The 26,300-nt window shown below is 46.1% G+C and overlaps 1 protein-coding gene across 2 annotated transcripts in view; it reads right to left on the reverse strand.

Annotated features, from left to right (window-relative positions):
- Window positions 1-984: 984 nt before the first annotated feature.
- ORAI3 (ORAI calcium release-activated calcium modulator 3) overlaps window positions 985-26,300 on the reverse strand; it is a 37,396-nt gene continuing 12,080 nt past the window's right edge. The window contains exons 1-2 of one of the 2 annotated variants that reach the window (XM_054992404.1): window positions 24,915-25,656; window positions 985-7,493 (exon numbers count right to left, since the gene is read on the reverse strand). In XM_054992404.1, coding sequence (XP_054848379.1) covers window positions 6,912-7,493; window positions 24,915-25,169 — 837 coding nt within the window. In that variant the 5' untranslated portion in view covers window positions 25,170-25,656 and the 3' untranslated portion in view covers window positions 985-6,911. Of the gene's footprint in view, window positions 7,494-24,914; window positions 25,657-26,300 lie in introns of those variants that run through there. The other variant, XM_054992406.1, reaches the window with a different exon arrangement.

A 26,300-nucleotide genomic window follows, 5' to 3' on the forward strand; every position in this document is an offset into this window, starting at 1 on the left:
TAGTCAGCTTCCCTCAAGTTTTGATGGGAAATGTGGGCATCCTGGTCTCGCAGCTTCACTCTCTGACTGCTGTCCAATGGACTTTTCAACTGTCACTTGTCCAACATTCCGCCAAGCTGCCTACATTTCCCATCAAAACTTGAGGGAAGCTGGCAAGTGTCCAACCTGTGTCAGGCATCACTTGTGGTCCCGCTCTAAGTCTCAACCACGCCCTGCAAAAAGGATCACATGTTGGGCCCTGAGCAAGTGTGGCTGAGCGAAGGGTAACCCATTAGCTTTCAATGCAGCGGGGGATTGAGACTTGGGTCTTCCCAGTCCTCATTTGACACTCCACCACATTGGCTTTCAGGCTTAGCCTAGAGTCAATGTGAGGACACGACAAAATGGTACCTATTCCTTCTGGACCACAAGCCTGCCTTCCATGGGGCTTGCAGGCAGGGTCACTGGCAGCATACCCTGAGGTAGGGTGGCTGCTGAGGCCTAGATCTTCCGGTGGGGGCACTTCCTTGCTGCCCACCTGCTTGCTTGTGAGCCCTCCCACCACCCACACTCCTTGCCCAGTACTGTTGAGGGAAGATTGCGCAGGAGGGGAATGGCAGTGACACACCCAGGAGCGATGCTCCCAGCTGCGCACACGGCCCAGCAGACAGGGAAGGATGTGTGAGCACTGGGAGGGCTGGGAAATGAGCAAGTGGGTGGGGAAAGGATGCATGGGTAGGCAGAGAAGTGCAAGAGGCAGACAGAGGAGGTGTCTGCAGGGACTCTTTGCTGGGGGCCACAAAAACCTGGAACTGGCCCTGCTTGCAGGATGCTCATTTTAAAAACAAAAGGGTTCCGTTAATAAATAAATAAATATAGAGAGGGGGGGGAAGGGCATCCAAATGACAACTGCGTGGGGGTGGAAAAGGCAACATTTGGGGAAGAATATAATTTCAAAGCCACACAGCAATCAGCAGTCTTTGAGCTAGTGAAATTAATGGACTTTATAAAAAAAATAAGAGCTGTTTAGCTTAACATCTTTCTGAAGATAAACACTCATGATTTCAGTAGACACAAAGCAAAGCAAACAGTATTATATAATCTCTTTTTCCCCCTGTAAAAGGACCATGCATAGCATTTAGTCAAGCCTGGGAAATGCAAACTTTTGAGTTACACCTAACTCTTTAGCAAGTATGAAGAGACCTGTTTTTAACACCAAGTTTGCATCCCTTAAAGAAGCCAATGTACCATTTCAGCCTGTTTGTGACAGAACCAGATAAGGAACCTTGCCATTGGAAACCAATTTCAGATCTGCCCCTGGTTGGAACTCTGCATGGATCTCAAGAACTTCATTGGTTCTTAGCCTTTCCTACTAAATGGCCAGAATCACTCAGCTTAGCCTGAGCTTGTCAGAGACTGGAAGCTAAGCAGGCTTGGCCACGTTAGGACTTGGATGGGAGACCATCAAGGAAGTCTAGGGTAGCTATGCAGAAGAAGGCAATAGCAAACCACCTCTGTTTTCTCTTGCCTGGAATGCCCCATGGACGGGGTTGCCGTGAGTCAGCAACTCGATGGCATGTTCTTCTTTCACACCACTTAAGAAGTAGGCATTTAAAGGACTTCACTTGGAGCAGTGCAGCTGGTAAAAAATGAAATACTTTTACTGCTAAAATCACACGGCTGAACTACTGCTCTGAGAGTGTAAGTTGAAGTCCGCCCTGAGTCGAATGCCTAGTTGATACCCTACTAAGGATGACTGCTTGGAAGTCTGAAATAGAAATCTTCCCTATTGTAACAAAATCTGGCACACAGCACAACAAGCCAAAGACCAGGTTATAGAACCATTCTCCCTTATGTCCTAACACTTGTCGTAAGAATTCTGTGGTTTGGATCGAGGCTAGGCCCAAAACTGTAGCATGGAACCAATCATGGCTTGATAGCATCTTCCTAAGGCACTCTCTGCATTTAAAGTTTCATGGTATGTTAAGTTTTGCTTCCGGAGAGCTGGCTGAAGGTCACAGCACCCTCCGTGACAGGAATCAGGGAGGGCCATAAAATGAGGACTAACTGGAAAAAGGCCTTCTGGCCTTGACATGTAAATTACAGCCAGGCAAGAGTGAGGGGCACCTTATCTTCCCCTGGAACAATTTGACCCTGCCAGTGATGGGAAAGAATGTATACATTCCTTTGTTATTTACAGCTTTAGCCTATATGCATATCAAGTAAACTGTCTATCATGTGAGAAGAGAATGTTCTAATTGTGTTCCTATAACATTCTTATATCAGGAATACCTTTAATAATAACAAAGCCTACGTAACTGATGAAGTGTCAAACTACATCAGAGACCCAGAGAATCGGTCTAGAAAAGTGCTAGGCAGAAGACACTCTGCACTGCCTCTTGGGAACTCACAGAGACCTGTTTAGTCCTGGAGTTTTCAACAGGTGGTCCAGAGCACTCTTGTGGGGCTAAGGATTTATATTGTAGTACTATTATTGTTGCATGCTTGTATGTCTGTATCATTATCAGTCTTGCTAACCGTTGGAAACATTCAAGGGCAGACGGGCCCAGCTTTGGAGCCTTGTTCTGCTACTATTGTCTCTCTTTTGTTTTTAAAATAAACCTTCAGTATTGGTTAAGATCTTGTCTGTACAAAGGTGCCTATCTGCGTCAGTAGCTCAGGTCAGCACTAGGGAAAGCGAGTTTAGCTTTACATCCACCCAACCCTTGGTAAGGGGCTATCCCAGAACAAAGAATCGAGGTGGCAACGGGGACTCACGGAGAGGGGGTCCCCCAAGAAATATTCTCACAACTTTCTGCATACAGGGTTTTTTTCGATAGGTATGCATGGACCTTCAGAAAAGTCCCATAGCTGGATGAACAGCAGGTCAGGCTCTGGATGGGAGACCTCCCAACTCCCATGTATGCTTCCTGCCTTGAACTCCGTAAGAAACAGGATATTATAAAATAAATGAAGAGTATATACATGCATTCCCATATCTGTCTCATGAAATGGTACAATCTGATGAGGAACTCTGGAAATTAGAATGAAACTGCCTAACGCAGCTCTGCAAATCTGCCACGCTTCATGGCGTTTAGGCAAAAAAATGTTTGACAACTTTGGGGTATTTTTTTTTTATTTTAAAAACAGATCCAGAATATAAATGCCAGAAATTGGTGTCCACCAGAAGAGACAAATCAGAAATGCATGAGCAAATGTACCAACCCAGAAAGCAAGTACCATCCATGTTCACCGAGTGCTGTTTGCAAATGTTAACAAAAACAGTTTCTGCTGCAATTTTTTCAAGGATTGGCCAAGGATCCTGGAGGTTTTTTACCTTCCTCTGGGCATAGAGCAGGGGGTCACTGGGGGGAAGTGAGGGGTAGCTGTGAATTTCCTGCAGTGGGCTGGACTAGATGATCCTTGGGATCGCTTCCAGCTCTGTGTTTCTACATCATACTGTGCTGAATATTTGGCAGACGCCGTTTCCTAAGAAATTCTCAGCGACATTTCTTAGTGGGTTCAATTATGCAACTTTTTCTCCTCCAAAAAGCTGAACTTCATCACTGCTGGACATGATGTCAGTGAATGGCTCCCCTAGGACATGATGCAGCCCCTCCCCCCACCCCTCAGCTTTATACAAGATTCCTGGGTTGTGTCACACCTAGCATGAGCTGAAAAAACCAAATGCAAGGCGGTGCTACGAAAACGTGGTCTGCTTCAGTTTTCAGAGCCTCTTGCTGCGTTCTAGAGAACAAACTCATTTGGGCCTACATTGCTGCTGGCCAGCTTCAAATCAGGTTAGGTGTACCTTGCTTAGGGCAATGTAATAAATAGGAACCAGGCTTCCTGTCCAGGGGGAGTAGAATAGACTGGAGAATTTGGAGGGAGGCAATAATGCACAATGTCATGACATCACTTCTGGTTTGTACCCAGAAGTGACATCATGGCGCACTAGGAATTTGCTCAACTCCATTTTTTTTTATGATAGGGAGGTGTGAATTTCTAGAAAGCAGTGGTGTCACTTCTGGTTGCAAACCAGAAGTGACATCACATGACATCATACCCTGCCCCATGTTCCTGCTGGAGCAGAGAGGGCTGGCGGCTCCTGAAGCCCGGCGGTGGAAGCTTACCCACTGCTCCCAGGAGAATGGCCACCCTGAGCAGGTGATAACTTTGGCCCATCTTGCATTTCCTGGCAACATAAAGAATTTGGGGCAACAGCTGCAGGAAGTTTGGTTACCCGGCTTTGTGCACCTTTGTACATGAGGAGCTATTCTGATGACAATCCAAGAGACAAAACCAGTGGCAGAAGAATGGTAACAGCTGTGGGTGGCTCGGCCACAGAGGATATTCTGCCTTCGGTTTCCTCCTTGCCCAACACAAATATACCACTTCCCTTCAGCCTGACAGCTTCAAATGAGCTGTCCTTCTATAGAAACAAGACCAAACACCAAGGACATGAGTCATCTCTCAAACATTCCCCGCTTGCTATCTCAAAGACAAGGGCAGCTCTAAGAATTTGCCCTGGACTAGGAACAAAGAGGCTGCACCGCCCCCCCAAAAAACCCTGCACATCCATTTTATCTGTGGGTTGCAGCCAAGTGCCCCATTGCCAGCGGGTGTTATCTTCAATGCTGCCATCCATGGGAGAAAGAGAATAGGTTGCTGTTACCGAGCAACTGCAGTACATTCTTCCCTCTGCTGGGGAATGTTTCTTGCTGCTAAGCAACTGCAAAGAACTTTCTCTTCCCCCCGCCCCTCCCCATTTCCAGAGTTAGTAATACAAGTTGAAAAGAGAGAGTGGTAAAGCTCCATAGAGGAAAAGGGTGGTAGTAGCCACCTGCTTTGCTGAAAGCACAAGTCTTCACAGAAATCCTGCAGTGGGATCTTCCAATGTGTAATTTACCATCAAAAAGCTGGATTTGGGCTGCACTGGGGAACAGGGTTTTCAGCCTCCCCACTAAGCTGTTTTGGGATATGGAATGGTATGGCATAGACGGATCTTTTCAGATCTCGGAGCATAAGCAGGGATACTTGGATTCGATGCCACCGATGGTTGCTCTGCAGAGGAAGGCAATGGCAAAACACCTTCTCTCACGTGCCCTGAAAACCCAACTGGGCGGGCTCATAATTAGTTAACTGCAACTTGGCAGCACAATACATGCATATAAAGCTGCTTCCCCCAATTAAAATGGACTCCCCTTGGACTGATTTTTGCCCCAGTAAGTAAGGCTGCTGGGGGTGATGGAGTAAGGGTACAAAATTCAGGAGGATCTGGTCACCTTAGTGGTCCATAGAGCTGGGCAAGTCCTGCCCTTTTCATACAATATCCGGGGTAGATTTGATTGGGGAGGGCGGCACTAGAGGGAATCTTTATCTAGGCATCTGTGATGATTGTCAACAGTCCTGGTAGTATGGTGGGGGGAAGAGCCAGGCACGATATGGGTGCTGAGCCCCCATATGAAGCAAGGCTGGGACAACGGACAGCTATAACTGAATCCAGAACTGATACATGTAGTTCTGAAGTCTGTTGCTGGATCTTCAAGTACAGATTGCTCTATTGGCCGCAAAAGGGCAGCAGCCCGGATCCTTTTACCAGGTCTGGCCAATCCAGAGGCTTCATACTACCTGCCAATCACAGCAATCAATAATGCAGGTGACTTCTGTGCCGGAGTTTGCTTCTGAGGCTTAAGGCCCAGGTAGTCCTCTTGGATCTGCGTACAGCCATAACCCGAAACAGGAGTGGGTACAAAGTCTTTGGATTTGCTGCATGGCAAATTCTATTGTCACATGTCCCTGGCTCTGGATCCAGAGTTGGCTGTTGCCCCTTTTGCCATGTTTGAGAGAGGACCTCCACTTAAAAAAAAATATATTTGCATGGTGCTTACATAGTTACCCTACCGAAAGCTCGCTCAACATTTTGTGATCGTTTATTCTCCTTTTTTTTTGGACGTTTTGAAATGTCCTCCAGCAAAGTCGTGGAGGGAGCGGCTTTGTGACTGGTGCATGCCAGTCGGTGCTGTGCCTGGCCCTGTGTTGTGGAGGTAGTTTTGTGACGCAAAGCTGGCCCATCAGCAGTGTGCAAATCTCACTTCTGAAAGTAGAAAAATGGATCTCTCCGCCTCCACAGCCCAATCTTGGGCAGAAGGCTCTATTTGCGTCATACATGCCATAAGTGTGCCTCCACAGCAAGCTCACTTTTACATGTTTAAAGGTCTCAGCCTCAGGCTTTGAGATTCCTGTTTCAAGGCACAGAAGTAGACAGTAGCGAGTGGCCCAGCAGGTACTCAGTTACTGACAATTACCCTGGACACAAATAATGAATAGCTTCAGTTCTTCCCCTACCACCTCCTTCCCGCTGTGAATTCTAGCTCATGTGAGTAAGATAATCCAGGGCTTTTCTCTCTTCTTGTGGGAAAGTGGGAAAATGTATGGAGGACATAAACTGTATCCATTGAGCTTCGTGGAGTACTGCAATAAGGAATATAGCCAGAATGGGGGAGGGACACTCACTGCACCCAAATCAGCCAAGTCGCCGTCTCCACTCTTGCCAACAAATTTCACTTTTCTTGGCAGCTGCTTTGAGTAGACATTTCATTCCATTATCAAACAACCATGGAATGACACCATTGTGGAAGCTTAAGCTGGATCCAGATGTCCACAAGTACATCCAGGGAGCATGTTTTGACAAAACTCTGTCCGTCAAATATCCTTTGCCTTTCTCTCTTGTTTGGGGGACATAAGTACATTTTGCAAAACAGCAAGGAAATCTTCCCTTTGTAAAGGTCCCAATAGCTTTTTGATGGTATTCCAGAAGTACCAATTACTTCGCCGTTTCCCCACCAAGTCAAAACATCAGAGAGACCATCCCTCACCATTTTCTTCTTCTCTTGAAATAATTGCCTCCAACAACATAACGCCACCAAACCTCACACCACCTGCAGTGCTGTGGCTTCCCCATCCAGCTGATATTTGATCTGGTTGAGCTCCTCCAGTTCTTGCTGGTGCCGGTCAGTTTTGTGGCCCACCAGGGACCGGTAGAAGTGCAAAGCAAAGATGATGAAAACCACACCCACCGGTACCATGATTACGGTGGAGGCCAAGGCAGCGTTCCAACCGGAGTTGTCCGGAGGAGGCACAGTTGGAGCAATGACACTGCTGGAAAGGACCGGAGCGGCCGTGCAACATTTCCTGGCTGGAGAAACCCTGCCTATGGGCAAGAATTTAACCCAGCAGATCAACACCACCTCGGTAAGGAAGAGGAAAATGCCCAGCGCTGTGGAGAAGCCCCAGGCCAGCTCAATGTAGCGGTGCATGCGCTCATGGGGCGACTCGTTGACTGAGTTCAGGTTGTGGATGTTGCTGACCGCCTCGATGTTGGGCAGGATGCAGGTGCTGACCATGAGAGCAAAGAGGTGGACGGCCACTAGCACCGTCGTGCAGGCACTGAAAGCGACCAGCAGTTCCGGGGGGTAGTTGTAATCCTCAAGCTGCACTTCCACCATAGCCACCTTTTAAAAAATAAGGCATCATGTATTAATTACTTAATTTTTAATAATACCTAGCCATTGTATTGGTATCGGAGCTGCCAACTCTGGCTCGGGAAATTCTGGGCGATTTGGGAGTGGTGCCTACAGAAGGCAGACTTTGGGGAGGGCACTCAGCAGGATGTAATTTCTCGAGTAGACCATAGAATCTGTCCTCTGAAGGTACCCTTACCTCCAGGGGAACTGAATTCTGTAGTCTGGAAATTGGTTGCTCTTCTGGGAGAACTCTAGGTTCCACCACTTTGAGGATGGTAACCACAACTGGTATGCTCTCCCAGCTTCCAAATGGGGGAGGGTCGGAGTTACCCGATTTCATTCACTTTGGGTGGAGAGCATGCACAGGAAACATATTTTTGTCGTTAATTTATTTGCAAATATACAAGCAGGGCACAGTGGAAGAAAGCAGGCACTCTCACGGCTGGCAGCAAATCTACCAATCCCTGTTCAGATTCCCAGAGAGCAACGTGTGTGTCCTCCCCCTATCCCATAGCTGTGACCTAGTTCCTAGCTAACACGCCGTTCTTAATCCATCATTCTCAGTCTCTGTCCATTCAAACCATTATGATCTCTTTGCAAAGCACTGGTTTCTGGCACAAGCATAATTCCTGCAAGAAAATTCACTGCCATGAATGGACTGAAAAGGTTCTTTTGTCCAATTCCTGATCTCTCACTCTCTAGGCCAAACCAGCATGGTAGGCCGATTCATAGTAATCAAATGGTCAAAACCACAACGTGATAGAGCTCTTTGGGTACCCACAATTTCACGCTTTGGTACTCCTTACCAGGTACCTGGTATATTAGGTCAATGTTACTTTATCCCCATGTCGCCACTGGGGCAGCTGGAGCCAAAGGGTCCCAGCCAGCTTGAATGCAGTTTGATCAGCATCTTCCATTTTCCAACTGAATGTGGCCACACGGGTGGTGACCAACACCAGGCAACCTGGGTTTGTTGTCCCAGAGAGGGGTGGGGGAGGGTAAAGTAATTTGCCCTTTTTGTACCATGGCCCTGCTACCCAAACACTGGGTTTCAAACTGGAATGGAAATGAGGGTTGTGTCTTATTCTTAGCCCCCCCACCCAAGGTTAATGCTGAAACACGCGATGGCTCACCTATCATAGCAGACTTCTGAAATTTTTTCAGCTTGAAACTGGCATCTTTATTGGGGACATGGAAAAAGTGCCCCATATTCCAGCTGAACTGGGCACAGTCCAAACTCTGGCACTGATTCCAGTTCCTTGGCAGTTTCCCCAGAGAATTAGGGGTGGGAGGGGAGAAGGGGGAGAGAGGGGAAAGATTTAACAACAACAAAAAAGTAGTTCTCTCCATCTGGCAGGACACACTGAAACTTCTGCAAAGCAAAAGACCCTCCCCTGAAAGTGAGGGTTGCCCCCAAACCCTGGTGGCACAGCTAGGTGGTAATATGTGGCAGTGGACTAAGGTCCCATCCCATCCTGAAGCACCGAGTCAAGTTACTTGGAGAGAGGGGAGGGAGAGAGGCAGCGGCTAAGGCTTATTTTCAGAAAGTGGGCCACGTTCAACGGAACAGCGACAGCTGGCTGGCATTGACCCCGCAAGCTAGCACGTGCTGGAGACCCGGCAAGTGCCGCCAAGGGATGAATGGAAGGAAGGTGAAGGGGCACAGAGTACGTACCCTAGGTTCAGCTCCCCCCCGCCCCCGTAGGTTGTGATCTCAAGGCCTCATCCTAGAGTTCGCCAGGCATTATTTCTGCCTCAAAAATCCCAGCAGCAAGGGTGAGCCATCCCTGGTTTCACAGGGGGACGGAGTTTTATTAAGGGCAGGGCGCCTCTGAGCATGGGCTCTTCTGAAAACACACAAGCCTCTCGCAATGGAGTTGGCCAAGACTAAAAAGACTCGGGCAACCAAATTCCAGCTATGTGGATTGCTAGTCAGGACCAGATGGAACCTATGAAGCAATGAGAGTATCTCTGAACATATAAAGAGGAATTCTTAGGTCAGGTGATGCAGTAAAGATGTGGGAAGCATCACTACCTCAAGAAGGAATTTATGGCAGAGTCTTCAGCAGCAACTGCTGCTCGGCGCTGGAAAAAGAACGCTGGGCACAGAGACTGCTGCTTCCTCCCTCCATCTCTAACCATTACTCCTTCCTGTCCTCCTGGAATAACCGAGGCGATATCACCTCTTGACATTTTCAGCTGTGCATGGCCTAAAAGACAAGCAGGGCCAGCTTGTTTTTCTCCACCCTCAGAACCTCATACGGAGGTCCCAGAGGGAGAGAGATCAGCGGACAAAGCCAGGATGTCTGTTTAGCCTTGCTGGCAGCATGGGATCAGGGAGAGATTTGGACTAAGCATTCAACTTCTGGCTCTTTCCCAGAGAGGACCTCCTGCCGGCAGCCACCCGTGCCCCAGAGGCTGCAACACACTTGCCTGCATTCTCATTGGTGCCCTTAAGAGATTCTTTTTTTTTTTTTTTTTTTTGAAAAATTTTTTATTGGGTTAGAACATTTTTATTTTTACATTACAATCAATTTTCCCCTAATTTTTCGTTTCTAACCCCCTCCCTTTCCCCCCCTTTTGTTGACTTCCAACAGCTTTCCCACCCTCTGTCCCTTTTCCCTTACTTCTATTAAATTCCTCTGTCTAAAACAGATATACATTCTCCATTATATTAAGCAGTGCATCATTAACTCCTTTAATTATTATACACCCAAACTATACATCTTTAGATAAACAATTTATCCCATTTTCCAGTTTTGAATAATTCTATATAAACCTATATATCATAAACCATAAAAATTTCCCACATTTAAATCAAACAATTTGATTTGTTCTCTATATATTACTCATTTCAACTTTTTATGGTAATTCTATATAACTCCTCAGATACTCAATCAATTTAACTCTTCTATACATTCAGTTTGGTGCATATAAATCTTGTCAAAGAAAGAAAATATTGTTAGTTAGTCAATCCTCATGTTTAAACCTTATCATTAATTATTCTCTATCAGTTGACCTATACATATCTATATATATATCAATCAATTAATCTAACTGCTTATAAATTCACATTTCTCTTCCTCCCCCGGTAAAGTCACCCCTCTCTTTTATACTTTTATTATATTTCAGTAGTTCTCAAACTGCCACAGTTTTCCTCCCACCTCCCATTTCCTCTCCAGGTATTGTTTCAGCTTCTCCCAGTCTGTGTTGAACTGCCCTGAGTCCAGATCTCTCAGTTTTCTTGTCATCTTGTCCATTTCAGCCATATACAGCAATTTGTAGATCCAATCTTCAATAGTTGGTACTTCTTGTACTTTCCATTTCTGCGCATACAAAAGTCTAGCTGCTGCAGTCATATAAAAAATCAACGTCCTATGATGGGCTGGAATTCCCTCCATTCCCAAGTTTAGCAGCAGGAGTTCTGGGTTCTTATTTATTTGAAACTGTAAAATTTCACTCATTTCTCTTATTATTTCCCCCCAGAACTGCCTAGCTACCTCACACGACCACCACATATGATAGAGGGAGCCCTCATGTTTCTTACATTTCCAGCATTTATTAGAAGTATTCAAATTCCCTAGCGCAATCTTCTTTGGTGTCATGTACCAACGATAGATCATTTTGAAAATGTTCTCTTTAATATTGATACATGTCGTTGTCTTCATTGTAGTTTTCCACAAGTATTCCCATGCCTCCATTGTTATTTCTTTATTGAAATTTATAGCCCATTTCACCATCTGTGTTTTAACTATCTCATCCTCAGTATACCATTTCAGCAATACTTGGTATACCTTGGATATTCTTTTCTTGTCTTCTTTAAGAAGGGTCTGCTCTAGTTCCGAGTTCTCTGTTCGTATGCCCCCTTTTGCAAAGTCTGAGTTGTATAAGTCTCTAATCTGTCTATACTGAAACCAATCATAGTTAGGTGATAGTTCCTCTTGCGTCTTTATTCTAAGTTTAGATACTTCAATCTTAGTTATTTCTTTGTACGTTAAACATTGTTGTTCATTATCCACAGCTCTCGGATCTATCACCTCATATGGAACCACCCACAAGGGGGTTCCTTCTTGTAGGTAAGTTCTATACTTCTTCCAGATTGTAAATAGACTTCTCCTTACAAAATGATGCAGGAACATCGAGTTGACCTTTACTTTGTCATGCCATAGGTATGCGTGCCATCCAAAAATTTTTTTATATCCCTCTAGGGCTAATAGTTTCTTATTCTTTAATGTCATCCACTCTTTTAGCCAAACTAGGCAGATTGCATCATGGTAAAGTCTCAGATTGGGCAGTTGCATTCCGCCTCTCTCCTTTGCATCTTGTAAAACTTTTACTTTCACTCGAGGCTTCTTGCCTGCCCAAACAAAACCTGATATTTTCCTCTGCCATTTTTCAAATTGTTTAGAGTCTCTGATGATTGGTATTGTCTGTAACAAAAACATTACTCTTGGTAACACATTCATCTTAACTGCTGCAATCCTGCCCAACCATGACAGGTTCAATCTATTCCATTTGATCAAGTCTCTCTCTATCTGAGTCCATAATTTTTCATAATTATTCTTGAACAAATCTATATTTTTTGCAGTCAGCTCAACTCCCAAGTATTTCACCTTACTAGTTACTTCACAATCCGTTGTTTCCATTAACAATTGTTGTTTCTGCTTAGTCATGTTTTTGCATAATATCTTTGACTTCTTTTTGTTAATGAAGAAACCTGCCAAATCTCCAAACTCCTTGATCTTGTCTATCACTTTTGGCATGTTCTCCAGTGGGTCTTCTACAATTAACATTATGTCGTCTGCAAATGCTCTGACCTTATATGAATAGTCCTTTATTTTTATTCCTCGTATTTCCTCATCTTGTCGAATTTGTATCATCAGAATCTCCAATACTAAAATGAACAACAATGGAGATAACGGGCAACCTTGTCTTGTTCCTTTACTAATCGTCAATTTTTTGGTCAATTCATCATTCACTACAATTGCTGCAGTCTGGTCTCTATAGATTTCCTTGATTGCTCTGACGAATCTTTCTCCCAGTTGTAGCTTTTCCATAGTGGCAAACATAAAGTCCCAGTTTAAATTGTCAAACGCTTTTTCAGCGTCTACAAAGAAGAAACCAACCTCTTTGTCACAACGCTTGTCGTAGTATTCAATAGCATTGATCACTGTCCTTAAGTTGTCTCTTATTTGTCTGTCTGGCAAAAAGCCTGCTTGTTCCTCCTCTATGACTTCCGAGAGCCACCCCTTCAATCTCTCCGCCAATATCTTCGCAAAAATTTTATAGTCATTATTGAGTAGTGATATAGGCCTATAATTTTTCACGCTAGTCAGATCTTGGCCCTCTTTTGGGATCAATGATATATTCGCTTCGCTCCAAGTGTCTGGAATTCTTTGATCCCTAAAAACTCCGTTCATCACCTCTTTTAGGAATGGTGCCAGTTCATTGGCCATTGTCTTATAAAATTTAGCCGTAAGTCCATCTGGCCCTGGCGCCTTTCCTAGATTTGCGGATTGTATTGCCATATTTATTTCCTCGTCAGTTACTTCACTGTTCTGCTTATTTCTCCAAGCTTCCGAGATCTCTGGAAGTTTGGTTTTCTCCAAATATGATGCTATTGATTCTTTGTTTACTTCTTTTTTATTATACAGCTTAGCGTAAAATTTATAAAAGGCTCTGCTAATGGTAGTCTGCTCCAAATACGTTTTGTTTTCTTCACAAATTTTATTTATTATTTTCTTTTCCCTTTTCTTCTTTAATTGCCATGCCAAATATTTCCCAGGTTTATTAGCACCCTCAAAAGCTTTTTGATTCAGTCTTTTAAGGTTCCACTCCAATTCTTTGTTACTCATTGCTGTTAACTGTTCTTGAAGAATTTTGATTTCCTGATGTATTTTCTTTTTCCCTGGTCTCTTTTTTAACTGTACTTCTTTGGCCTTTATTTTCTCCTCAATCTCTTGTCTTTTCTCCTCTTTCTTTTTCCTTGCTCTACCATTTAAGTCCATTAGTATTCCCCTTACAACCGCCTTGTACGCGTCCCAAACTTTACTGGTTGGTACTTCTTTATTCACGTTGTATTGTATAAAAAACTTAGTCTCTCTTCTCAGTGTTTCCATATTCTCACTTTCCTGTAACAGGTCCTCATTTATTCTCCAGGCTTTCCTTTTTCTCCTTTTTCCAAATTTCCACATAATTGGGTTGTGATCTGAGCCTACCATCGGCATTATTTCTACCTCCTTAGTCCATAGCGCTAAGTCCTTTGAGGCCCAGATCATATCAATTCTTGATAATGTAAGATGCCTTGCAGAATAAAAAGTAAACTGTTTGGTTTTAGGATATTCTCTCCTCCATACGTCTTCGAGAGTCTCTTGTTGAATCAACTCAAAAAAAAGCTTTGGCAATAGTCCTCTTTTCTTTTGTGCTTTTGTAGTCTTTTTGTCTAATTCCAAATCTGTCACTCCATTGAAATCTCCAGCAAGAATTATCTGGTCATATACAAGATCGTCTAGGTGCTTCCTTAAGTCCTCAAAGAAGCTTTCCTTTGCACCGTTAGGTGCATAAAGTCCGACTACCAACACTCTCTTTAAGTTCCAATTACATTCCACTGCTACAAATCTAGCTTCCACATCTCTCATAACAAATTTTGGCTGCAGCTCCTCTTTTATATACAACACCACTCCTCTTTTTTTCTTGTTGGAAGCCGCTACAAATTCTTTGCCCAATTTTCCAGATTTTAAATATTTTACATCATGTTTTCTAATGTGGGTCTCCTGCAAACAAACAATATCACATTTTTGTTTTAGTAGCCAATGAAAAATATTTTTTCTCTTATTCGGTGAGTTTAGTCCATTTACATTCCAAGATAATACTTTACACTCCATATTCATGGTTTTGTTGGTAAGTCTTTTTCATTGTCCTTGATAAATCTCTCCATCTCCCGCTCAGATCTGATGCGTTTTTTTGCCCCTCCAAACTCAAAGGACACTCCTTCCGGTAACTCCCATCTGTATCTGATATTCATGTCCTTCAAAGTCTGAATTAGCACTCTATATTTTTTCCTGTCCAATAACACTGATCTGGGCAGTTCCTTCATTATAATAATCGTCTTGCCATCAATCTCCAATGGATCTTGAAATTGTTTGGTCACAATCCTCTCTTTCATATTTCTAGTTGTAAACTGCACAATCACATCCCTTGGTAGTTTCCTCTGGGTTGCAATTCTCGAGTTCACACGATACGCCACATCTAGGATAGCCACAATTTCCTCCTCCTCCTTCCCCAGGTAATCAGCCAACACCTCAGTCATCTGTTCTTGCGCTGACTTCCCTTCCACTTCTGGCAGACCACGAAAACGAAGCTGCTTCTCCATGTGTTTAGTTTCTGCAACTGACATCCTCCCCTTCACCAGCCTCATCTCTGTTTGTTGCGTGTCTATTAAATTCTCCATCGCGTCTTCTACTGTTTTAACTCTCTGCTGCGTTCCTTGTAATTCACTGCTAATCGTTTCCACACCTTTTTTCACTTCTGACAGCTCCGACTTTACTGTCTGTGTAACTTCCTTGACCTCTTTAATAAGCTCCAATTTCGTGTCCTTAAGTTCTTTCATCATGTCTATAAGTTTTTTGTCCAAGTTTTCTATTGCCGATTGCCACTCTTTTTTCGACATCGTGGGGCTTGCTTTAGCTCGCTCCCACGAATCTGCTCTCTTCCTCAGCTCCGTGGCGTATAATTAAACGTTTTCCTTTTTTTTAAATGTCCCAATCTTTGCCAAAATTAATTTTTTATATCCAAAATGTCGGGCGTCTTTTCTCTATGGTTTCTCTATGTTATTATAATCCAAGATGGCCTACTTCCTCTTCCGCTGAAGCCACGACCCTTCCACTTTCAAAGATGGCGATTCCCCACTTCCTGTCCTTTGGCAAGGGCCGCTTCCCTCCAGCCACTCTATTGTTGTTACGCACTTCCTGTCTCCCGTCTTCCCACAGCAGGTCTCGCGATGGTGTCTTTTTCCCACAGCTCCAAAACCACAGGTATTCAAAACAATAGTCCGATTTTTGTAATAACTTCTTTAAACTTAGTCTCTTTTAAAATACAACTCCTGCCGAGTCTTCACCTCCTTTTCGCTAGTCTGTTGCAGTTTAAAAGTCTACTTTCTTTCCTCTCTGTTTTTGTCAATCTGTCCCGTTTCAAGAGATAGCGATCTTTACCTTCTCTCCAGCTTTCTCGGGTTGTAATCGCTGTTTCGATCTTAAATTCTCCTCTCGACTTCCCTCCCCGATCGAAGCTTGGGTATGTAGGTCTTATGCCAGCCGAATTGGCCCCAAAATTGCCGCAGAGATTATAGCCGACCCGTCGCAAGGTGGGACCTCAAGGATCGGGGGGGAGACTCCTTGTGTAGAGCCCCCCCTCGTCCGAGATCTAACTCACCCTAGGGTCTTGAGCGTTCTTTGCCTGCTCCCCGCCTGAGAGCAGTCGGCCGCGGGTTATTTTCACCCCTCCGGCCGGTTAAAACGGCAATCCGGTCAGCTCCACAAATGGAGCTGCGTTAGACCTCCATGAATCCCAAACCGGAAGTCCGGTGCCCTTAAGAGATTCGACAGCCTCATTAACCTGTTATTAAATCTAGGTCTATGGACAACGAATTTCCTACAGATTTCTGCCTAGGAAACCCCCATGTGGGAAGCACACATGCGGCACCCATATAATGTATCCTTGCACAGGACCTAGCCAAATGCATGTACTTTTGTGTCGAAATGCAGATAGGTGTGCCCTCATAGCATGAGCTGCATGTGATGTCCAAGCAGGTTTAGACTGGGAGTCACTTCCTAAAATGAAAGTCGGTGGAGTTCAAACCTACCTGGAAGCACATGGGGGCTGGTCATGCTTACTCAGTTGCTTGATCGTTTTAGGTGGGTAGCCATGTTGGTCTGCAGTTGAACCACAGGATTGGAGTCCACCTTAGAGACCAACCAGATTTTCAGAGTGAAAGCTTTCGAGAGTCAGCTCCCTTCTTCAGACTTATTCTCGACAGCTTACACTCTGAAAATCTGGTTGGTCTCTAAGGTGGCACTGGGCTCAGATCCTGCTATTCAGTTGACCGAGAGAGCTCTCTGCATATGGCTAGAAGTATCCTGTTCCCTTACTACATCACCTGTTCCAGGCCCTGCTGCTGAAGTCGGGTTTCAGGGCTCTGACTTTTAATGCCCATTTCTAGATGATTCCCAAGAAGATCAAACGGGAGCTGCCATCCATGGGCGTCATCAGCTAGAAAGCATTTCCAAAGTGTTCAAGCACTCCCTTGAAGATTGATAGTGACGTTGACGGCTGTGACCTATCCAGAGGGCAGTGGAACGAAGCCACCCACAGAGGGGGGAAGGGATTCTGCATATTTTGGCAGGGGAGGAGTACCTCTCCCAAGTATGTAGAAAAATATTATTTTGATTGAAAAAAAAATGAACAAGAACATTCACGAACACACACACACACACACAGTTGGCCAAACGAAAAGTTAGCATGCTTTTTACCATCCAGGAAGCAAAGAACATAAAGGACAACTGAGTGTCCAGAAAGTCAAACCTTTGCATGAGAAAGGCAGAGATTACAGCCCTAAATGCTTATCATATCCAAGAAGGGCGAGTTGCCCCAATCCTTTCCATCATCCCACCCCCCCAATCTCACGGCTTCACATGGCTCTTCAGTTTGTACATTACATCAGTAAGTCTTACAATAGCCCTATAAATGTAGGTTTGCATTATTATAATAGCGGGCAGGAGAGGAAAGACAAAGGCGAGGCAGAGGAATTACAGCAGGTTGCCTAAACCCACCCAGTGAATTTATGGCTGGAGAGAGATTTGCACTGGGGACTTCTCATCTCACTGACTGCAGCTATAATACCACCTCTCCAGAATCAATGTTTTGCTTATCACTGCCTGGGGTGGGGTAAGAGGGGAAGGCCCTACATCAGGGGTCCCCAACCCCCGGGCCGCGGACCGGTAACGGTCCGTGGCCTGTTAGCAACTGGGGTGCACATGAGGTGAGTGGTGTGCGAGTGCAGACTCGGCTCCAGGGAGCAGGCGAGGTAGGCAATCGCCATCTTGGGAGGGGCAGCAGCGCCTTGCCTGCCCAGCCCTGCACTTTTCATTAGAAATACCACCTTGCCTGGCCATCTGACTCCCGTTATGCCTCTGGGTCTCTCCTCCCGCTCCCAGCCGGCACACGCGCAGTTGCTGCCTCATGCTGTGGTCGGTGTGGCTCCGCTTGCTGGAGCTGCTGCCCTGCCCTCGCACCTTTGTGTGCCGGTTCACTGCTGGGCCCACCGCCCCGAGTGCCGCCTGCCACCTGCCCCAGGCTGCCTCTGCCTCCTCCAGTCTCCACCGGACCCGCTGGGCCCTGAGCATCACCTGCCGTCTGTCCAAGTCTGCTTCTGCCTGCCTCTTCCTCTCCTCTGGTGGTGTAGCTGCTGCTGAAGAGTGGAGAGGCACCACTGGCCTCCTGCCCGCACAGTTGCGCTAAAAAATATAGACCTCGTGCGTGGTGCAGCTGCTGCTGCCCTCTGCAATGACCGGTCCGTGAGTACTGGCCTTATACTGTGTCTGCCGCCACCTCCTATCACCCCCAGATGAGAAAACAAGCTCAGGGCTCCCACTGATTCTGCATTGTGGTGAGTTGTATTATTATATAATGTAATAATAAAAATAAAGTGCACAATTGTATCATCCCGAAACCATCCCGCCCCCCCCCCCAGTCCGTGGAAAAATGGTCTTCCACGAAACCGGTCCCTGGTGCCAAAAAGGTGGGGGACTGCTGCCCTACATCATGCGCCGCTGCCTCTGGAGGTTCAGCAGGTGGGAAGGTACAAAGGGGGCCTTTTTGGTGGTGCTACCAAAACCCTGGTCTGCCTATGAGGTTCGACTGGCACTTGACCTCTGTTTTTAGGACAGCAGTCCAAGCTTTGGCTTCCTGATTTTGGTACCAGTCGATGCTCATTTATTTATTTATTTATTGCTTTGGGCATGCTTTATAGTTTATCACGTTGTATTCTTGCCTTCAGATATTACTTGCTTTCTCTTTGTGTGTGTGGGATTAACAATATCATAAGCAGCTTCAGGGGCTCCCGTGCTGGAAAGCAGGGCAAAAACTTTTTTGAAATAGAAAATGTCACTCCCTTTAAGGGAAAACCCTGAATGCTTCCCACCAACCCCCCAAAGTGGAACAGGACTTGCAACTGGTCTAATTTCTCTGTTCCTCCCTCCCTTCCCTAAGCTCGCTGTTGCTTTGGTTACAAGCGAATGAGATCACACAGTGTGGAATGCAGTTCTGCCCTGGGACCTGACTGGGCAAGAGAATAGGGACTCCAGCCCTAGGAGTTAGATTGTTCCCCCACCCTGCCTCTTCCTCAAAGATCTGGGCAAACTCATGGAGGATAGGGCAAACAAGGGATCCCAGCAAAGACAGTTAAATAGAGCCTCCCTGTTCTGAAACAGTATGAACAGGGCTTTTTTTCAGCTGGAACGCAGTGGAATGGAGTTCCGGAACCCCTTGAAAATGGTCACATGGCTGGTGGCCCCGCCCCCTGATCTCCAGACAGAGGGGAGTTTAGAGGGCAATCTAAATTCCCCTCTGTCTGGAGATCAGGGGGCGGGGCCACCAGCCATGTGACCATTTTCTCTGATGGCAACCCACTGAGTTCCACCACCTCTTTTCCCCAGAAAAAAAGCCCTGAGTATGAATACCTAATATTGGAGACAGGTGCCACGAGAGAGTTGTTACTGGGGTTACCAACCTCCAGGTGGGGCCTGGAGCTCTCCAGTATTACAAATGATCCCCAGACTATGGAGATCCGATCCCCTGGAGAAAATGGCAGGTTTGAGGGATATGGTATCACATCCCCAAATTCCACCCTCCCCAAATCTCCAAAAATTTCCCAGCCCAGAGCTGACAGCCCTAATTGTTACATTCATACCGTGGTTGAGAGCATCATGGAAGAATGCGGCTGAAAACAGGGATACCGCCCTAGAACTATGATCTGTTTTAGCAAAGTTATTCTTAAAGCTAGGTGGGTCTGGAAGGTACATTTATATTGCAGGTTGTCTTTTTTTTTTAAAGGGTGCCACATTTAATAGGATGGTGCTTTTTAAAGTAGCTCTGGACTCACAAGTTAAGGCTTGGCCTGAATGTTTACCGACGGTGGCAAACTGCCTAAATCTGATGGTGCGGATGAGGTGGTGACAATTCAAGAACTGCGGAAGGCGATCCAGGGCTAGGAAACTATTCTTGGGAGCCAAAGAATCTTAACGGAGCCCACCAGGAGAAACGGCATAGATCTGAAGTACAGCAATAAATTATATTTATGACTTTGCCCAGCACCTTAAAAGATAATTTTACTTGGCCACCAAGGTGACTGTTTACTTTTTCAGTGCCGTCACCAAGCTATTAATAATAATTTTACAAAAACGGCAGCCTGACACTTCCTTGATACCATTAATTTCTCAGGGGATTTCTGAATGGGGTTGTACCCAGTACTCTGCTCAGTTATGTATGGATTGTGACCTTTACCTCTTCCTCCAAAGGAAGAGCCTCTTCCACTAGTTGAAAGCCACACATTTACAGTACCATCACAAGTGCTTCAGTGGACTTCGAAAGACACAACTCTGCTTAGAGAGCCAGTTTGGTGTAGCGGTTAAGAGCAGCAGGACTCTAGTTTGGAGAGTCGGGTTTGATTCCCCACTCCTCCACTTGAAGCCAGCTGGGTGACCTTGGGTCAGTCAAAGCTCTCTCAGGGCTCTCTCAGCCCCACCCTCCTCACAGGGTGATTGTCATGAGGATAATGACACACTTTATAAAACACTCTGAGTGTGGCATTGAGTTGTCCAGAAGGGCGGTATATAAATCAAATGTTATTATATTATTAATATCAGGGATGGCATGGTTAGTCGAACACAATGTAACCCACTGCAAAGGACCACAAAATCTAGCTTTCAAATTTTATCACTCTTTCAGTGAATTTCTAAGCAGTTACTCCAGTTTAAGCCCATTGAAATCAACAGAGTAACTCTGCTTAGGAGTTCGTTGAGCATTTTCAAGCCCATCCGCTCGGCAACCAAGCCTCTCCCCTCTTCCAGCAAAGACGGCCTAACAGCAAACGATGTCTGAGCCTAAAACGCCTTTCCTCTGTGAAAGGAACTAGCTTCAACTTTTCTTTTAAATGTGTTCTTTGGTCCTCTGAGCATGGCTAGACAGCTCTTTCCTGCTGACACAAAGCAAGGGTGAGTCCAAAAGTACATCTTTTGACTTAGAAAGTTCAGCTTTTTTTAAGAGTAAAAGATGAAAGCAGAAAACGGAAACATCACACAAACACACAGAGTTTTTATCTGGCCACATCCTCCTGTTCCGGCCAGGCTGGGGAGACTCAGCGCTGTCCAGATCGAGCTCCCTTCAAGGGAGAGGCCCCTTACTCACTTCTGAACACTGCTCTGCTCTCTGCATCGCAAGGGGACGATGCATCCGGTAACGCAGAAAGGGGAAATGAATTAGGTGACTGGTCTACGGGAAGAGTGGGAGGGGGGAGGTGTGTTGCAAAGAGCAGATTCGTTTCTGCTTTTTAAACCATTTCCTCCCTGCTTTTCAAACAAAGCAGGCCTCGTACTTGAGCTAAAGTTCTGCAAAAGCATTTAGGAAACCAGGAAGCATTAGGATTTTGGAGGAAACATGGACATCTTTTTGAGAATTATATTGTGGTGTAGTGCAGTGACTAAGAACCTGAACTACAAATCAGGGTGTCCCTACCCCACCCTTCCCTGCATCTTACTTCTGATATGAGCTCACAGGCGAGTCAGAGGATGGATCTATACAACACTGGATACTGTGCTACTGGAGGGGAATGATTTCAGTAGCCCAACACCCAACAATGTACAGATCTGGCCTTTGCTCTGGCAAACAACTCACTGCATGATGGGAATGCAACTGTCCTCCTTCGCAGGGCAATTACCAGGACTGCGACAAGAGAAGTAACGTGAAGCATTTTGAGCCCTCCAAAGCGCCATACAAATCTAAGGTTTGTGATGACTCAATATTGACAACAACTTGCTTGGGTCTACCTACCTCACAGGGTTGTCATTGTGAGCATAGTGTGGTGAAGAGATCAATGTTGTACGCTGCTTTGGGTTCCCAATGCAGTGAAAGCTACCAAAATGAAATGATAATTTGCTTTTCATTTTCACTCCAGTTCTGCCCTTCGAGAATTCTGCCCTCTAAAATACTCTGTCAGTACACAGAAGGGCAATATTCCCAGCCTCATTGTCTATTCACAGCTAATGTCCACCTCAAGTTGAAAAGTTATTTCAGACTTTATTTGTGATTCTGTGGGTGTCTGAAGAAACTTCCAATCAGTACATCTACTTTTTCAGTTTTGAAAACTACATTCAGAGTTGGGGATAAGGACTTTTTGGTCCCTTCGAAATAAAGGTGTTTTGCAAAAAAAAAAAAAAAAAAAGAGTAATGTATAGTATGGTTGTTTTCTTGATAATACCTGCTCTGAAAATGAAAATTGCTGTGCAGGATAATTTACAGCCAATTCTGAGGTGTTTTGCATTATATTAACAAGGGCTGAATAATATAACCCCTCAGCTTTGCTGACTGAGTTTCCCCACTTCTGTATTTATTAATGATATGCTTTTAACAGCTTGACGTTGGCTCTTTTAAGAGCTTCCTGAATTTACATCTAATGCTATTTTAAACTGTTTCATTTTCTATTCTTTTTCCACCTGGCTGTTTTCATCCTTTGATCTTGCTGTTTTACTTGGTTCAGAATTCTGCTGTTTGTAGCATCACCTTGTAGATATTTATCCAGAGCGACAGGGTGGAAGGCTTGGATCCTATGAATGAGCTCCACGTGCACTAGACAGATAGCTTCTGCCATGCAGGAAGCCCTTTCATTTGCACAAGGGCTCACTGAAACCCACTGATCTTGCACAAACGGAAGAGCTAGCGGAAGAGCGCTGCTGGACAGAAGCTATCTGGCACACATTGATCCGGGTATGTACAAACAATAAATATTCTAATTTAAGAACAGTGTGCTTATGTAGTGCTCTTCTAGACAGATTCGTGCTCCACTCAGAGCAGTGAACAAAGTGAGTGTATTATAATCCCCACAATACAGAAGGGGAGCTGGGGCTGAGAGGCATGGCTTACTCAAGGCCATCTGATGAGCTAACGGCAGTAGTGGGATTTGAACCGGCAGAGTGCTGATTTGCAGCCCAACCACTTAACCACTGTGCTACAGCAGCACATTTGAATAACAGAAATGATGCAAAGATTAGGCAGGGCTTGCAAGGAGGGCCTGATCTAGGGTATGGGAAGGTCAAGAACTGCAAAGGGCCCACGAGACCAAGAAGCACTGCTGGTCTCTCTCTGCAGGGGGCTCCCAAGAGGGGCAGAGGTGGGCAAAGGAGTTCTCACTTTGTACACCTCTCCTCTTCCAAGTTAAGGAGACCCAGTGATGATGCCCTTGCTGTGGCCCCCTGAATACAGCAGCCCTTTTCATTTTGCTCCACTGACCTAGCAAATGGCTGGGCACACCCATAACACGCCAGGTTAAAAAGTGACAGCTGTCTTCATTTGCCACAAAGCAGGAACAGTATTTCAGATTTGCAGGGAGATTTTTTTGGTTACAGTGTGTGTGCGCAAGTAGGATTTTTGTGCAACCTCAGAGGCTTTGTATCTCCTTTTTCTGATGTTCCACAGCACCCTGACATTAATTGGACACCTTCTTAAGGAGGGGCAACGCAGCAAAGAAGCTGTAGAGCACACTGTTTCCAGGGTGGCTAAATGAAGCAAAACGAGTCCCAGTCTATTGAGGAACATATAAGCATGACCATCTCGTGGCGCACATCCAATTTATATATATTTATATGGAAATTTGTGATCCCCATCTACAATTCCTGCTTCTTGTCCAATTAGATACCCTGACCTGGATAGCCCAGGCAAGTCTGATCTTGAAAGCTAAGCAGGATTGGTCTTGGTCAGTAATTGGATGGGAGACCTCCAAGGAAGGCTAAGGTTGCAGAGGCAGGCAATGACATGCCACTTCTGTTAGTCTCTTGCCGTGAAAACCCAGCAGGGGTTGCCAAAAGTCAGCTATGACTTGACAGTGTTTTCCACTGTCCAATTAGGTAAAGGGGGCTGAGGGATTTTGCTCCATTTCCTGTGGGATGTCCTCTCTCTGTCTCCTCTCGAACCCATTTGTTTTCCACTGAAGCCTTTAGCATAACATCTTCCCTGTTCTCTACTGAAACAAAGTTATTAACTTACCTGGGCAAATGCCCAGGTTTCCCCCTCCTCACTTTCCAGCTCATAGTTTCAACTGTAAGTTCCTAGGGACAGAGGCTGCCTTCTGTGACAAGCTGCAGGCACATTGGTGGTGCACCACAGATCTCTCCGTATTATTATTCCTAATCTGTTGATTGCTTTAACAGCCTCTGTCTTGTCTTGGGAGGAATCAGGCACTGTTCCAAACTTCCCGCTATAGTCAGGATCTGCAAAAAGCAGCCGCTAAGCCAAAGAAGTTTCCACATTGTTTTGGAACACAGAAGAGAGAATCTGTCCAAAACAGGGAATGGACCCAAGAGTCCTGGCTTTCAGATTCCTTGCTCTAAACCTTGAATATTCTGGGTCGGGACATAGTCTCCTCTCTGCCTACACATGCACAAGCCTCTTTTAAAAAGAGATTTGGATCTGTTAGAACATCTAGGTTCCTTTCATAACTGCGACAAGGCGGTACAGAGATTGAATCAACAAGTTTGAAACCCAAGGGGCCAGGCAGGAAAAGAGGTCGTAGGGTATGAATTTAAGTGAGTGTTCTGGGTCCATCTGGGGCAGGAGAGTGATTACCAGTGGTTACAGCGCTGCAATTTCTGTGCTCTGAAGAAGAAACACAGCGAGGTTCAGTCACAAACAAAGGCACCCCCCCTCCCATTCTTTGGAAAGTGGAGATCAGGAATTACATTAATGGATTAACAGCTCTAGCGTTCCTGCAGGGAAAGAGCTACAACCAAGGAGAGAGCAGGATTCGAGTCCTGCGGCACTTTAGGGGACCAACAAGATTTTCAGGTTATAAGTTTTCGAGAGTCAAAGCTCCCTTCTTCATATGTACAGATCTGATTCCCGAAGCTCATACCCTGCGAATCTTGTTGATCCCTAAGGTGCCACCGGAGTCCAGTCCTGCTGTTCTACTGCAGACCAACATGGCTACTAACCACCTGAATCTAGCCAAGGACCGATCGGTGGAGAGAGAAATGGTGAGCGGCACACTCAGAGGAAGTGCCGCTCAATGGTCAGAGCCACGGGGATCATAAAGACAAGCGGCAAGGCGTGGCTGGGGGGGATCAGAAGGCGCCTCCTTCCACTTACCATGGCGAAGCCGGAGAGCAGGGCTGAGGTGCGGCTGGAGGCTTTGAGCTTGGCCCGGCTAAGGTAAAGGCGGCGCCAGTTGAGGGCATGGAGTGAATGCTGGTTGGCGCTCATCAGCTCCAGGTAGCTCCGGCGCACGAACTCCCGGTAGGTGGCGGAGACGCCCAAAGTCTCCGAGGATTCGGGGTTGAGTGGCTCCCGCTCGGCTTCGGTGCCCTCCGCCTCTGTCCCCTCGGCTCCCCCGCTAGGCTTCATCGGGCTCGGAGGGCGGGGGTGGATCAAAGGGGCGGGGGGCGGTGGATCCCGAGCAACCGGTGGAGGGGCGCACGGATCCGCCGGAAAGCTGCTGGGGCGAAGAGCTGTGAGAAAACGAGGGAGGGTGGGCTGCGGGGTTACTTGGCAATAGTACGGGAGGGGGGGTGCTGTCGCGCCGATACAAACTCGTAGCAAAATAGGTGCAAAATCGTAGCAAAGCGGGGAGTAAAGCGGGTAGCAAAGCAGATGCAAAATCGTAGCAAACTGGGGATCAAAGGCGGATGCAAAATCGTTGCGAAAGTGGAACAGCGGCGGGAAAAAGCCAAGAAGTTGCGCGAGGCTGATCCGGGAAGCGAAGATCCCCAAAAGATCAACTGGAAGAGGGATCCATCCAGGGGAGGCGCGGGGTGGGTGGGAACCGGGGAACGGTGAAGGTGGTAAAGATGCAGGTGGGTGCAGAGGGCAGTCCGAAGGGAGCCCGGCTCCAGCGCCGCCACGTCCCGGCCGCGAAAGTTGCGATTCGTCCAGGCAGCTCGGCTGGGCGCTGCACCGGCAAAGGGAGAGGGAGGGACTGAGGGAGAGGGCGGGAGCTGCTGACGGGGCGGGCCCCGCCGGAGAACTTTGCTTTGGGGCGGTGTTTAAAGGGGAAGGCGCCAGAGAAGAGGAGACCCCCGAAAAGGAGGGAAATAAAGGACGAGCGGGATCGAAGGGGATCCAGATGGCTGAAAAGAGCAAGGAAATGGTGTGTGTGTGTCCCAAGGACCAGTCCGATCTAGATTTGCCAACCTCCAGGTAGGACCTAGAGATGTCTTGGAATAACAACCTATCTCCAGAAATCAACCCCCTCCTGGATAAAAATAGCCTCAGAGGACAAATTCCTTGGTGTACCATAGATCCTTCCACCAACTTTTACTCTAGCTTCTTCTAGATCTAATCCAGCTCTCCTTACGATGTGCTCTGCATAGAGGTTGAACAAGTAGGGAGATGATATGCATCCTTGTCTGAACTGGTGGAAGGAAAATTAACAGTTTGAGGTATGCAGATAACACCACGTGGCTAGCAGAAAATAGTGAAGACTTGAAACAACTACTGATGAAGGTTAAAGGAGAAAGTGCCAAAGCAGGATTACAT

Source organism: Eublepharis macularius, chromosome 12 (assembly GCF_028583425.1).
Source record: "Eublepharis macularius isolate TG4126 chromosome 12, MPM_Emac_v1.0, whole genome shotgun sequence".
In the NCBI taxonomy this organism is placed as follows: domain Eukaryota; kingdom Metazoa; phylum Chordata; class Lepidosauria; order Squamata; family Eublepharidae; genus Eublepharis; species Eublepharis macularius.